Consider the following 15,226-nt stretch of genomic DNA (forward strand, 5'->3'; position numbering starts at 1 on the left):
ATATTTCATTCAATTCCTCTGTTACACAGGAAAACCTTCTAGTGGAAGCAAACTGATGGGAGTGTGTGTAATATATTTTATAGTCTAGTCATGTTTTCAAAATTAAGCCATCTTGAGAAAAGGGAACGACAAAGCGTGTCTTTGAATGAAACAAAGATTTATGTTGTTGATGAACTAAAACATGCTCTCAAAAATAACCCTGAGGTTAAATTTCAGAGAGAAAAACAAAGTTCAAGAGTGAATTTTAAACACAACTACTGATAACTGTACTGTGGATTGTGAATTGATGGCCTCATGCACAAAATAATGAGTACATTGCTTAGAAAGGGAAGAAAGTAAAATCTAATCTCTGCTTCTAGAATTGCCAAATGAACATTTGTAAGAAGGGAAGTAATTCTCACCATGATTGTTTTATTATTTAGATAATACCAGTAGAAAATGACTGAATTTCATTTTATTTCATGCAGGAGGAGCCAGAGTCCTATATGGAACCAAGCCAAAATCTTAACAGAGTAGCCAAAGGCTATATTGAGCTGCCTTCTGCTATCATACATTACCAGTATGTGATACATTAAATTTGTATCATACAAAGAAAATAAACCATCCTAATATTGTACCATCTTGCATTTTCTATTCTGGCATTACACAATGTTGATGAAAATAGCATTTTATGGTTTTTGCTCATCTTTTGAATTAAGTCCAACTAACTTATCAATAGAGTTCTCATGTGCTTTTATTTTTAGTAAATGTTCACATACCCATTCTTCCTAGCTTTGTTGGTTCTGCTTTTCTTGCACCTACACAGTATGAGAAGCCTAAAATAGCAAATCGCCCGTTGTCTGCAAACTTGGAGAAAATGTGAAAACTGAATATTCCTCTCATTAAACTGGGCTTTTAGTAGGAGTATCAGAGATCTGAGAGAATATTAAACAACAGGTTTTACCTCCAAGGAAAAAAGGAAAAAAAATTGCAAGATTTTATGAACTTTACAAAGTTGCCTCTTTTATTCATAACCTTCAGTAGATTTCAACTGTCAAGCAGCCTGCTCATTGGAAATTCTTGAGGCAGACAAAGCTACTGACTGTTGAGGGTGGTGGGCATGAAAAATTTGTTTTCATAATTTGGCACAAGGTGCTTATGTTTAGGCAGCTGAGTCTGGGTGGGATTCAGGTCCAGATTTTAAAAAGCTTAAAATAGGTGCCTGTATAAAGGTCTACATCGGAGCTAGGAACCTAGTGATCCATTTTGGTCAGTGGAGACCTAGGGCTTGATTCAACTGTCTAAATATATCTAAAATAATTTGGAATGTCCTAAGGAAACTAGTAGAGCTACAGAGACCTTCTAGACCTGCAGGTACCTCTTTCTAGATGTAGAGCTGAATGTCAGGCCCTAGATGTCTATGGAACAAGACTGCACCCCCATTAACTCTCAAGGGAGTTACAGACACACAGCTCATACATAAATACCTACCTGGAGATATCTACATATCCCTTCTCCAGTTGGAAACAACTGAAAATCCTTTTGAGGAGTGGAAAATCAGGTGCAACCAGTTTCTATCCTCCCTCACAGTTTTCTTCCTTTGCTCTGAACTTTTTTGAATACTCACCATCACAGTACACTTTGTGCTACCATCTTCTGCTAGCAAACTTTCTGAAAACACCCAGAATTCCTCATTGGTCGTCTCTGTTTGCTTTATCACCACACAAAATAGAAGAAACTCAGACAAAACTAATAGACAAGCTAAATCTAATTCTGCACAGTCCGTTGAGTCTATGCTGCTTGGGGTCCTACTTAGAGAAGCCACAATGATTCCATGCACAGTGTTTGCAATTCACTGGAAAATTAACAAACACAGAAGATGAAGGAGGTAATCTGGGCACCACATCAAAATGGGACATGAGAGCAGAGCCAAGATCTTAATAAATATTGGCTCGTGATTTTCAGAATGTTACACATAATGCTGATTGACGGTACAACAATGCCTCTACCCAGGGAAGTGGAAAACCAAGCAAAAGAGTAATTTTTCTTCATAGTTCCACTGAACTGGCACACCAACAAGGAACAATTACTGATGATTTTTTTCTTTCCACAAGGCATAATTTATAAGCAATATGGAAAAATAAAATGACTGCAACACTGGGCTAATGTCGGAACTACCCTGACTGTAAACAAGGACTGTATCTTATTTGGTGCCTGTACAACCCTTGTCTCAAACAGGGTCCACACCAATACCAAAAAGAGTGGTAAGAAATATCCTGTTTCACCCTGACCTTGCAATAAAGAGTAGGAAGAGAAGGGCAGCACTTAACAGGGAGCTGGTGCTTCACAGAACCCCAAAGCTAAGGCTGTCTATACATGTGCATTATGACACATTCTCCAACCAACTGCAAAGATTGCAAATCATAGCAACAACTAGGATGCTACGAACAACAATGTATTTCATTGTACAATTCTGTTTCACCATAAGAACATGAGGGATAAAAACTTAGATGACCATATAAATATGAGTTGAGTGATTATATATAAATACAAGGGACCTAAGGGACCTCAGTTCTGATATTTGCTATTTTCTGTTTACTTTCCAGTTTTAATATTTGTATGTATTATAATTGTGTATAGAGTAAACATAAGTGTGTACTTAATCTTGAAGATAATCCTCTGTATTTGTTTCAAGCAAATGAAAAAAACCAGTAAACAGTGTCTTAAATGATGGTTTAGCTAAGTGGTTTACCAGGGGAATGTGGTTCCTTCAGACAATATAGCCCTTTCCCACCCTGGCTAGAGGACTAATATAGCAAACCATGTAATCTTCTTGGATGTTTATTCAATATTTCCATAATTATTATCATAGGTTTTCTATAAATGCTTTAAATAGGTAACCAAGCCTCTAAATCACAGTCTTTATGTTCTGCAGTGTTTGCACAGCATGATATTTCAAGTTCATATATTAACACAGTTGCCAGTTCCTAGAAACAGGCTTAAACACATGGGCATGAAGAGACCAGTTCTGGAACAGAGTACTTTAAATTTCCCAGAAAGGAGTTGTATCATTAGGTGATTATGGGAAAAGGCATACTCTCAGTGAAAAACACATCTCCTTTCTTGAAAGTTTTTCAGTAGTTCAGCTGTCTGCCTCAGCATTCAGTCCCAAACTTTTTCCAGGAGCTGTGCTGAGAACCAGCTGCTCCGGCTTCAGAAGTGATGTGGCAGTGCCCTGCCTCAGCAACCACTGCTCTCTTATCTCTGTCTTCATAGGGGGACACCACCACAGCTATTCCTGTTCCCTTTTAGCCATTTGCACTATAAGCTGTGCTAATTAGTGTCGAATAATATATGATTAGGCCTTTCAGTACTTGCAAAGACTTCTCAAAGTACAGAATTTTAAGATCAGTTGTGATGGGTCACATCTCCTACACGGAGACACTGCTTACAGACTCAGGCAGACAGCATTACAGAAGTCCAGTCCACTATTAATAGAGGTTAGAGTGAATATATGTATAGACACAATCATTATTATAAGACAACTAGCAAAAATGGCTATATAAGAAAAATACTTATTTTCCAAAGTAATTTCTATAGCAACCTATTCTAATACAGTAACTCAAACTTCTGCAGTAAGTGATGCTGATGATCAAGACACAATATGCTTTTGCAATTTAGGTCAGCTTTATCACTTTTACAAACTAGTAAGTTAAGCCATCTATAAAACAACAGGCTTAACAACCTAAGATGTAAACCAGCATACCACCCTGCTTAACGGCCATTATTATCTGCCCAACCAGCTGAGCTTTAACTAGGTTAGTATGAGCTTAAAGCAGAAATTACAAACCGTGAAACGTAGCTGAAGGATTATGAAGACAATGTTTTACAAATTTGCACACAATCAGAGAAATCACTTGTTAGTGTAAAGGAAGACCTACTATTTTTTGGTGGTAAAGAGCATTTACAGATCCTGGCAACTTGCTTAGGAGCCCCTGGTGCTCAATACCTGTTTAAAATAGTTCTAAGTTACTGCTAAGAAAGCTATTCTGCAATAAATGATGCATTTTAGCTTTTATTTCCTCAACTCATCTGGAGGTATCTACGGTGAAAAAACACTAAAGGATTACACAGAGATGTACTACAGGGACACCAGCAGGTTTCTGTGTTTCTCTTACAAGTATATTTTATAAAAGGGTACTTCTAAATATTTATTTATTAGCCATAATAAAGTACTTTGACAAAAAAAAAAAGGAAAAAAGGAAGAAGAAGCAACAGTTTGCACATGATTGGTGTAAAAAAAATGGCTACTGCTTGATATTGCATAGAAGCAGGTTGGCTCCAGCCACCTTCCCCCATGGAGCACAGGGTTCTGCACCACCCCTTGCCCCAGTGAAATAGGGGAGGAGGCTTGCTGTGTGAAATGCTGAGCCAAGGAAACGTTCGTATCTCCATCAGGCAACATTACACTCAGACCTGGCAGTGACACAGCGCTGTGTGCAATGGAAATAACTGGACTACATCAAATTGTAAAAATGAGGAATCTTCCAGCGGGGAAGGAAAGAAACTGAGTGCTGTGCTGGCAAGCTGCTGTACAATGTGTGAATCCCAGTTTGCTGCATCCCTGCATCTCCCATCCCCAGGAATAAGCCCATCTTCCTTGCAGGAGTCCCCTGTGGAACTGAGCCCCACATCCCTCCCCACAGCATTCCCAGTTTCCCTCATCCCAGAGGATGAAAGCTTTGCTAGCTCTCCTTTCCTGCAACAGCAGCAGTACTTTGGATGTCCACCACTGGCTGTTTTAGTAAACCGAACATGGCCAGGAGCCATCCTCCTTAGCCACACCTGGGAAATGCATGGTGGGCTGGTAGCTGGAAACTGCCAAATTTATGTCAGGAAAGTTTCTGGCAGTTTATAGACAAGCATGCTTTAGCAGGCAGGACTGTTGCTGGGATTGTCTGAATTTACTGGTATAAATTCTCTGCCTGGCTGCTGATTTTTATGAAACTAAGTATCTTGATATCTCAACCCCTTTGTCACATTTCGTTACTAATGGGTACAAGAGCTACAGGGGAGGACAGACTGACAGCATCACCACACAAATCTTGTTTCTTAGGGGTTCAGTCTCTTCCAGGACTGAGCTCTAAAAGAGCACACCAAAAAGCATGGATGAACTGAAAGGGAATTTTGCACCTGATGTCTATAGGGACATGACTTCCCTGTGTCACGTCCGTGCTCCCAGTGGAAGCCAGATCAGGTCAATATTACGCGCAGTTAATAAATGCTAGCCGTGCACTGGCCTGTGGGAGATTTGCCTGGTGGACTTTGTCCAGTTCCTTCCAAGAATTGTCCAGGGAGATGTATCAACACTGCAAAAATCACACACCAAAGCTAGTGCTAGTTAATAACTTCATTATCCATCTCCACAGAGTTCAAAGATTAATGAGCTGATCTGAATCACAAACGTATTGGCAACAAACAGCGTAGGAAGCTCTTCCCTATATTGCAGTGTTGTCAGAGTCTATAAATTCAGGTACCTTTTGTAAATATTTTTAATTTATATTAAATTAAACTTTAATTAAAATTAACTTATTTTAAATTCAAACTAGACCGGTAGTTAGTCTCAAGTGTTAAAAAATCTTGTTTAAGTTAATTATTTGCTATAGAGGCGCAAATGAAGACAAAGAAGGTAGAGCCAACTCTGGAAATCCTGAAGTACGAGAACTGGGTAAGGCAGGCAGACTAACACCACACCAAAAAAATAGCTTTGTTTACTCCAGCCTGTGATTTAGTATGCAGGGGAAACACAGCTGAAGCAAGGAAGCATGGGCAGCTGAAATAAAAATGAGGAGGAGGATTAGAGGTAAAACATATTCCTCCTCCCTTCATTTCCTTCAAGGGATGATCACATTTACCCATAAGTCCTGCAGCCAAGTGGGATCCTGGAGTAAACACCGACTTCAGAGAAGCTGAGCCTTTCCACTCTCATCTGAATTTGTCCTACAGGACACCAAACTGATAAAACTGCATCATTTTGCTCATCCTCAAAGACAAACAAGTACCACCCACGGAGTGTCCTTATACCGTGGGGTGAGACAGTCAGTAAAGCCACTGAGACTGACGGACACCTGGGCCAGGGACCCTGGGAGCAGCTGCACTGCTGGACTTGTCAGTGCAGAATCAGACCTCTCAGCCCTGCCAGTTTCATGGACATCAAGGAAAGACAGTTTTGGTGTCTCTCCACCCAGACTGCTGACATACGTAGGTGTACATCCATGCTGCAAATTACACAGTCAAGAATAAATTCAGATTTCTGCTATGTATGTTCTGCACACTGCAGCATGGCTAAGGACTTTACCAACATAGTGCAAACAACACCATTTTTGAAGAGGTGCTAATGCTGAAGTGGTGCATTATGGCTTATATAAACAGGGAATTACAGGTTGGATTTCCAAAATTGTTTGGTGCCAACCTAACTCTGTTTCTACTGAAGTCCAATGACGAACCTTCCATTGATTTCAAGATAGGCAAGCACTCATTGCCTTAGAAAACATCCCTTTAATTTCACTTAAATGGGAATCGGCAGTCATAGTAGTATTTGTATTTCTATAGAGCTATTTGTCAGCTCTTCTTCAACAATGACAAACATGAACAAAAACAACCAATTCAAAACCATTGGAAAAAAAAAAAATCAGTCACAGGAAAATTAATAACTGTTTATAAACTGACCTCAAAACTCGCAATGGAGGGTCACATGTCAGATAAATAAATACATCCACAGTCACTGTGCAAGCTAGGACCAACAATTATTTCTTGAATACCAGGAAAAACAAAAGTCCGAGAAAGAAAGGGAGTAAGCAAGAGTATGCAGAGAAAATGCACTTCTCTTATCTCATTTTTCTCAGGCAGCTCAAAGAACAAAATTTAGCTGCCACAACTTGATCAACAAAGGAAACTACTTTTAGAGAGAAATTAAAGGAAGGATAGAATTCACATATTTTCCACAGAAAAAACATAGCTGACAGATTTCCTTGAGTTATATAAAACTATTTTATGAGGCTAACTTTTCTGACACAGAATTTAAGTAAAACAGTGACAATATTTCCTCAAATATTTCATCAAATTTGTCTTTTGTCAAATAGTGAATGGGAATCTTAAATATTGTAAACAGCTTCTCTGGTACATTGTAGAAGTTAATGAGAAACAAATACATTCTCAGAAGTTAGTTACCACTCATCAAAACTAATTTTTTTTCCCAATTTATTGTTAGACATTTAGAAGAAAAAGAGAGCTAGAAATAAAAATGTCTTGACATTGTCATTGCAGCTAATAAATAACATACTGTAATAGTATAGGCAAAAAAAAATGCATTATGTAGGAAAAGGAAAATATCAACAACACAGATCAATCAAGCAACAGGTACTGTGTTCACCATCAGCAACTTATGTTCTCAAAAAAGCCAGTCACTTTTTACTTTTTACAAGGTGTTAAACACTAAAACAACCTGATTTTGTGGGGCACTTACCTGCAAATTCCCGGTACAGATAGAAAGGGAATAATACTCAGAGGAAGATTTGTTTTGCCAAACAGGACAGTCACAGGAACACAGAAAACGTCTCATGCACTGAAATGTTGCAACTGTTTACTTATCTAATTAGGGAGCAGTCTGACATTTTTCCTACGAATGGGTCAAATGTGAAAAATTTTCTACTTTCAACTCCATTCTAGGTGTGTTTTCTCTCTCAGATCTGATCTAGCAAAATTTTGGGACAAATAATTAGAAATTACTTTAAGGTAAAACATAGTAATATATATTCTAATAATTCACACTAAGCTGTGTATTTTGTTGGCACTTTATATGGTACTAAATCATCAAATGATGACTTTGGTCTTTAAAACAAATTACGAAAAAACCCTGTAAGAATAACCTCTTGGGTTTTTTCCAGGTTGTAAACTAGCTGAATTAAGTAGAAGTTAAAAGTGTTTATTATAAGGAGCAGTAAATACCTGAGTATGGCTACTCTTAAATACTTGTATTTTGTGTTGATGCTTACAATCTGAGTAATACATCTTGTGTGATGTTCTAACTCTCATTAAATGCAACAGATAAAAAATTAAGTCAATGCAAACGTGCTGTATACTTAAAAAAATCAATTATATGATTAATAACTAAGAGGAATCAATTTCTATTGAAAAGCTAGGCTTGATGCACTTGTAAACCATTTCTCTGATGGCATGCTACATTACAAAACACTATCTCCTTCCAACAGGCTTTGAAATATAAAGCCCTAATGAGCACAGAAACTTTTCAGCTAGGAAGAACTCAGTATTCTTATTAAGATCTACACTTTGCAGAACTGACTCCTTAATCCATAAGGTCCTAGTGCAAGCAGGTTAGATCATTTCATTATCTCCAAAGTGACTGATTATCTTCTCATGGGCATTGCGTGTATACATACATGAAGTTGACACAGCCTGTCCCCGCAGGTGGAGCAATCCAAACAAAACTGAGGTTTGTAGTTGGGAGATGGCTCACATGTGATGCAACCACACTACACATAAACTGGTTTCCAAACTGGTGGTCAGACATAATTCCTGTGAGAAAGACACAAGGGAGATAAACAGCAAGATGTTAATGGCTTATTACAGGGTGCTAACAGATTGAGAAATACATCTACCATGCAACACAGAGTGAAAAAAACAAACAAGACTATACCATTGAGTAATTAGAATTAATGACATCGAAAACATTGGAGCTGGCCTTTGCTTAAGCCAAGGCTGACTTTGTATTTACTACAAGGCTCCATATATTTATTGCTGTTCTTCATGAGACCAATACCAGGGGAATTATTTACACTTGTAAGGAGGAGCTGGATCACAGCTGCTGTAAATCAATGTTATTCCATCACCTGATTTACACCTGTATTGGGTTTGTGTGGCGGGGTTTTGGTGGTGGGGAAGGGGCTGCAGGGACAGCAGTGAGAAGCTGCTGGAAGCTTCCCTCGCTAGGAGCCGGACCCGCTGCTGGCCAAGGCTGAGCCAGTCGGTGATGGTGGTATCGCCTCTGGGAGAGCGGATTTCAGAGGGGGAACCTGCAGCCAGGAGGGGATTGGGATGGGAGAGGAACCCCTCTGCGGATACCGAGGGCAGGGAGGAAGGAGGGCAGGAGGGGCTGCCCCCGCAGCCCGTGGGGAGACCAGGCGGCAGGCTGTGTCCCCCCAGCCCACGGAGGGCAGCGGGGGAGCAGATGCCCACCTGCGGCCCGGGGAGAGAGGAGCCCACGCCGGAGCAGGGGGTGGATGCCCCCCAAGATGGCCGCCGCTCCCTGGGGAAGCCCGCGCTGGGGCAGGCTGGGACTGAAGGTCGGCCCGTGGGAAGGACCCACGCCGGGGAAGTTTGTGAGGAACTGCAGCCCGTGGGAAGGAGTCACCTTGGAGAAGTTCGTGAAGGTCTGTCTCCTGTGGGACGGACCCCATGGTGAAGCAGGGGAGGAGTGAGGAGTCCTCCCCCTGAGGAGGAAGGAGCGGCAGAAACAAGGGGTGAGGAACCGACCCCAACCCACATTGCCCATCCCCCTGCGCCACTCTGGGGGGAGGAGGGAGAGAGAACTGGGAGTGGAGTTGAGCCAGGAAGGAGGGAGGGGTGGGGGGAAGGTGTTCTAAGGTTTGGGTTTACTTCTCAGTATCCTTATTTTGATTTGTAGAAAATTACATTGATTTTGCTTCTTCCCCAAGTTGAGCCTGTCTTTTGCCCGTGACCGTAAGCGGTGAGTGATCCCTCCCAACCCACGAGCTTTTCTTTATATTTTCTCCTCGTCCCACCGGGCGGGCAGTGAGCGAGTGGTTCCCTGATGCTTTGTTACCGGCGGGGCTTAAACCACGACAACACCCATTACAGATGTAAAAGAAAATAAAAGCTGAAGGAAAAATGCCATATTTTAATAAGCAAAATGAAGCTTTTAGAGAAAGGTGTTATAGTAGACAGGCACACCTGTTTGGAACAACAGAGAGGCTTTGGATTCATGATCTCTTCTTCTGATCTGAAATAAAAGCAGCAACCTTCAGTAGTTTTACCAGTATACATGCCTTTGATATTTTTTTTTTCTAATCAGCCTCTAATACATGGAAGAATGTAAATGTCATCTATTAATCCCTCCCTCTGGAATTCACTGCAGTTCATCACTAGACAAAAGAACTGTGTTTTTTAACAAAAAAACCCAGTATCAGATAGCAATCTTCTCCCCCTCAGAGCCCTTATGTAGTTTCCTACAAATTAGTGCAAACTTGGTTGTTTGTTTAACACCCTTTGCCTTAAAGTAGGGCAATCTTACTTGAGTGGATTACTACACCTTTAATCCTAGTACATTAAATAGTAAATGTTGAAACTATTCTTTTGAATGCACTTGTCAGAAGGAAATGCCTTGTTCCAGGTTACTTCAAATATTGAACCTTCAGTTCAGAAAATAGTGACGTGGGCTGAAACATTGCTAATAGGATAAAAAAGAAAAGCGAATGGTAGCAGGTACCTCTGGGCTGAACAAGGTCACTGTTAGCTGTTGGGTGACTGTATCTCAGAAAGTTTATAGTGGCTGGTATTTCTTATATTTACTTGTTGCAATTCAAACAACAACGAAATAAAACCCATATCTGCCTCTCAGAATCCTCTACAGGTGTTTTTCATGGCAATTCTTCTGTAATGTGAACCCAGCAATTTCTCTTAACCCCTCACAGATCCAGAGGTGGAAGGAGTTTGCAAGCAAGAGATTTCCACTAAGGAGGGGGATGAATCCTTCCTAATGCAAACACGGTGCTCCACCTGGTGCCTCTCCAGGTACTGCCATGCTAGCAGCACCGTGCAAGAAGGGGGGCTGTCTCGCAAACCGTTTAGCATTTTATAGATCAAAAGCAACATCTGAAATCCCATTCAGGTACTGGTGAGCATCACAGACTATAGCCCAGGGTTTTAGATGTTATTTATCCTGAGGGCTATTAAATTCTAAACCAGCTTCAACTTGGGGGTGGGGGAAATGAAGCCACAGTGAGTTTAAGTAATCTATCCCAGGAACGACAGGAGGCAGCGGGTGATGGAAGTGATGCCTGTATCTTTTACAAACGACCACAACCTTCTCACCCAGGGTTTTTCAGTTAATTCCCCACTGAAGCATACACATGAGGTTTTCCATCATTCACACAGTTACACCTTTCAGCTCAAATCTCCAAGCAATGCTAAAGCCTCTTGGGTCAGGATGGCCACAGAGAAGGCTCAGGCTCCCATAGGTGGAACCTCTTTTCTGGAGAGCAGTAGTAAGGAAATCCAGGGAGATACTATTTTACTGACTCTTGTTTATTGCAAGACACTAGATGCAGATCAGGTTTGGCCATCTCTTGCCATGCTGTACTGACATTTTAAGTTTTTATTTGCCTTCCTTGGCTAATTGGGAGGGGTGCCATTAACATCCTCAAAGAAACCCACTTGACTGGTGCCCAGGCTCACTGCCCTGGTCTCACTGCTGAAGTCTACCCAGTCTGCCCTGCTGAGACAGATGTGTCCAAAAATATGCCCAGAAAGGCCTCTTGCAGGGTGAGTGGTGTTTAGGCAACTGCTTTGCTTTGCTGAGGGTGAAAGGTGGGAACTCTGCTGCTTTCCCAAAGTTGTGGGTCTTGTCCCTCTCTGAAGTTTGTGCTAAAGCCAGGGATGTGGGATGGGGTCTCTGGGACTGATGCAGAGCACCAGCTCTCATCTATCATCATCTCTGCCTGCACAAAGGGAAACAGAGTGAGATACAGACTTTATCAGGTTAATTAAATAACAGACGCTGTTGGGGAGAAACAGGAACAGCCCTTCAGTTTGAAGAAATCCCCCCTTCTCCAGAGCCAGCCAAATACATGGGAGGACAAAGACTGCCCTACCACATCCCCCAGCCGGGGGACAGACACACCAGCTTGGGAAATGTGATTGCTTCCCTCTTTGGCAGCAACTTGTGAGTTAATGAATTCCCTAGGTTTCAGGCAGTAGACTGCAAAAATGTGTCTAATACATCAAACACATACAACATCTGTGGAGAATTTCTTTTTCCTTTGATTTACAGTTTAAAAAAAGAACAACTTTGCAGTGACTAGAATAAATTCTAAACAATGAAAAAACCCAACTCATTCATTTTTTTGCAGAAAAAAAGTCAATGAATTGCACTGAGAATATTCAAAATTCCAATTTTTTCATTTTATCACCGTTTTATCTTTATATTTTATTAATTTATTGTGATCATTTTTATAATAAAAACAACCAGTCCACTGGTACATCAACTCCATTTTGGAGTTCAGAGCCTTCAGAACATTTCACAATAATTAAGTACTGAAGTGTCAGTGAGTGACAAAGTGATATTAAAAAATGTTTTTGATGCTTAAACCCCGAAGTTCCCTACTGAAAAGGTGAACATAAAAATCAGAAAAATGGCACAAATGAAGCAATGCAATTGATACCTAGAACTCCTCAAATTAAGGATAAAGAATGTTATTTCCCCCTCTTGCTTCCAGTCTTTTTGCAGTCCCCTGTTATGGAAGGCAACTCCTCCCTTCTCCTCCATCCCCTCTTCAACCTGGCAAGCTGCTTCCCAGATTGCATGTTTGCCCCATAACAAATCGAAGGACAAATGTGAAACAGTGTTCTGCTGCAAAAAATGAAATGAATACAAGACAAGCCTGATTATATAGCAGTTCTCAGAACAAAACTGTATCCTGTATGTACCTCAGACAGTTTCAAAGACAGAGCATGCCTTTGTTTAAGGCGCTTGGCTCAGGTCAACGTTGTTCTATAGGCATCCCCTCTCACATCCTGTTGACCAGTGCAACTATATACGTTCAAGTCTAGTGTTTACAAAAGTAATAATCTTAAGGTAAAATTTTAAGATCTGTCTGTATAAACACTTCTGCAAACAATCAAGTGTTTCCATGTGATTTATTGAATACTGAAATGTTTGAAGGTTTGTGACAGCTGCACATCCACAGCTCTAAAATGTGCTACATGCAAAGATGCGGTTAACATCTCTCTCGACTCCTTTCCCCTTGTTTTTTTACACTCATCATACTGACGTGTTTCAGACATCTGCGCTTTCTAGATTCTCCATCCCCTAAAGTTTCTGAGGCTTTTGGACTTTCAGTATAATCATTCAAATCCCAGACATGCTTTGTACCTGCCAACAGCACTCCTAGGAGAGGAACTAGACATGCTCAGTCCCTCTCAAGATTTAACTCAGCAGCTGTTTTTATTGTGTAAACTTTTTAAAATGTGCTTAGCCCTATTTGATGCACCATCTACAGTCACTGAATCAAAGAACTTCTATGTGAAGAGGTAGATTTCAAGAGATAGATTAAATACAAGAAATCTAAGGACAGAGAAAAATTATTGAATGGAAAATCTTAGGTAAGGTCGGATGACAAATACATAGCTTCAACCTTTACATGTGGAAAATTTTCTTATTGATAATCAGCATCACTAATAGAGGTGTAGCAGCTAATGCAGGGAAATATTTTGCCTCTTTTATAAGGTGGCATACAGGAAGGTGAGTGACATGTGATGATGCTGGTTTAGGTGGTCCATAAATGGCCAACTGCAAGTGCAGTTCCTGAACTCGTTTTATTACTCTCATTTTGTTCTGTAGCTTCTCCAAAAGGGAGAGCTATAGAGGATAGGAACTATTCTACTGGCAGAGCTTGGGAAGCATCTAATGGTGCAGATAAATGCAGTAAGATTCACATCTTTCTCTGCTTTTTAAGTCTGAGAAATGTGTATCTGTAATTGTCCTGACTTACATGTGGTAACTATGTAATGTTCCTTATTACAACATGACGTATCCTTTTTACGTATCCTCCTTAGAAAACAGTTTCCTAAACCAGAACGTTATACAAGGAGCTCATCTGCATGTCAAGGTCCTTGGTAAATCCTTCATCGAGGCTAAGTCTCAATAGACTTCCCAGCACTGAACCAGACGGTAAGTAGTCTACCATTTCCTATTTATTATATGAATTGAGTATGATATTAAAGGAGAGGGCTAATGTTAAATACAGGTGTAAAATGAATAACCACATTTGGGGTTTGCTGCCTCTAAACTGATTACCTACACCATGCTTCCATTTTCAAAGTTATGCATGAGTGACAGTGAAATGCCAAACATGAAATATTGATGAAATACCAAGAAAATAAAGCTGTAAGTAACGAAATCACCCTGGGATCTTTGGAAAAGTAATCATTCCTGATTAGTAGATAATAAATTTAAGTCACAAACAGACACCTTCAAATTAGATTTTGCATTATGTAAAAATGAAGTACCTAGTCCTAGGAACACACTTTTCCCATAGCAAACAGAGCTGGGGACCTATGTTCTCCACCCAGGCTCTAGCATCTCGAAGGGTGATCCATAAACCCACAAGCTAAGCACAGTTCTGCCTGGTGTTACGAAGCAGGGAGTGATGCAAACGGGACTATGCCAGAATACACCTCCCATGCTGAATCCATGCTAAAGCAGCCAAACCAGAGCCTGCAGCTTGCTTCTTCCATGCAGCACCAGGGACTTGTTCTGAGAGGGTATGTGGGACAATTCATTTTTTTCAAAATGGAGAGATGTTGGTAGCCACATTTTTTATAATAATCTATCACTTAAAGCAATCACTTTGGCAGAGAGCTTATGCCCACAGTCTCTTCTTCCCAGAAGCACATCCTCTCTATGAAGCTGAAGATTAAGTGCATATGGAGGTCCTCCCACTCTCCTGTTGCATATAAGACTGCACTAGTCAGATGTAAGAGTGCTGGGACAAGTGACATAGCTTGGTGGCTACTAACAAGGAACCTGGCTTTTTAGTAAAGTCCCTGTAGGAGAGGTCTCCAGGACCACCGCAGAACTGAGGTTATCCTGCAAGTGAAGGGAAAGCCATGTGCCTCTCCACATCATTTGAGGAGCAACAGAGGCTGTGGCACAGTTGGGCAGGTAGCTGGCAAGACCTGAATTCAGAGAAATCCCAGTGCAGGCCCTAAGGAAGTTTTTAGGCTAAAATCTATTCACTGAATATATGTAGACACCAAGTGCATTTTACAGCTCCTGGAGCTGCAGCTTTCAGACCACATTTTCAGAGCTAGGCACCTCCCTTTGTCCTAAGTCTCTTTGGATGTTTAAAGGACCTTTTTGATCCTTACTTTTACACACATTTAAAATTAAATACATGTTTTCCCTGAATGATATAGCAAGTGAAATAAT

General features: G+C 40.7%; 1 protein-coding gene across 1 annotated transcript in view; it reads right to left on the reverse strand.

The window, feature by feature from the left end:
- RELN (reelin) overlaps positions 1–15,226 on the reverse strand; it is a 305,272-nt gene that overhangs the window by 209,203 nt on the left and 80,843 nt on the right. The window contains exon 3 of the mRNA XM_075024802.1: positions 8,439–8,574. Within this exon, the coding sequence (XP_074880903.1) occupies positions 8,439–8,574 (136 nt within the window). The remainder of the gene's footprint in view (positions 1–8,438; positions 8,575–15,226) is intronic.

The sequence above is a fragment of the Buteo buteo genome, chromosome 4, assembly GCF_964188355.1.
Source record: "Buteo buteo chromosome 4, bButBut1.hap1.1, whole genome shotgun sequence".
Taxonomy (NCBI): Eukaryota; Metazoa; Chordata; class Aves; order Accipitriformes; family Accipitridae; genus Buteo; species Buteo buteo.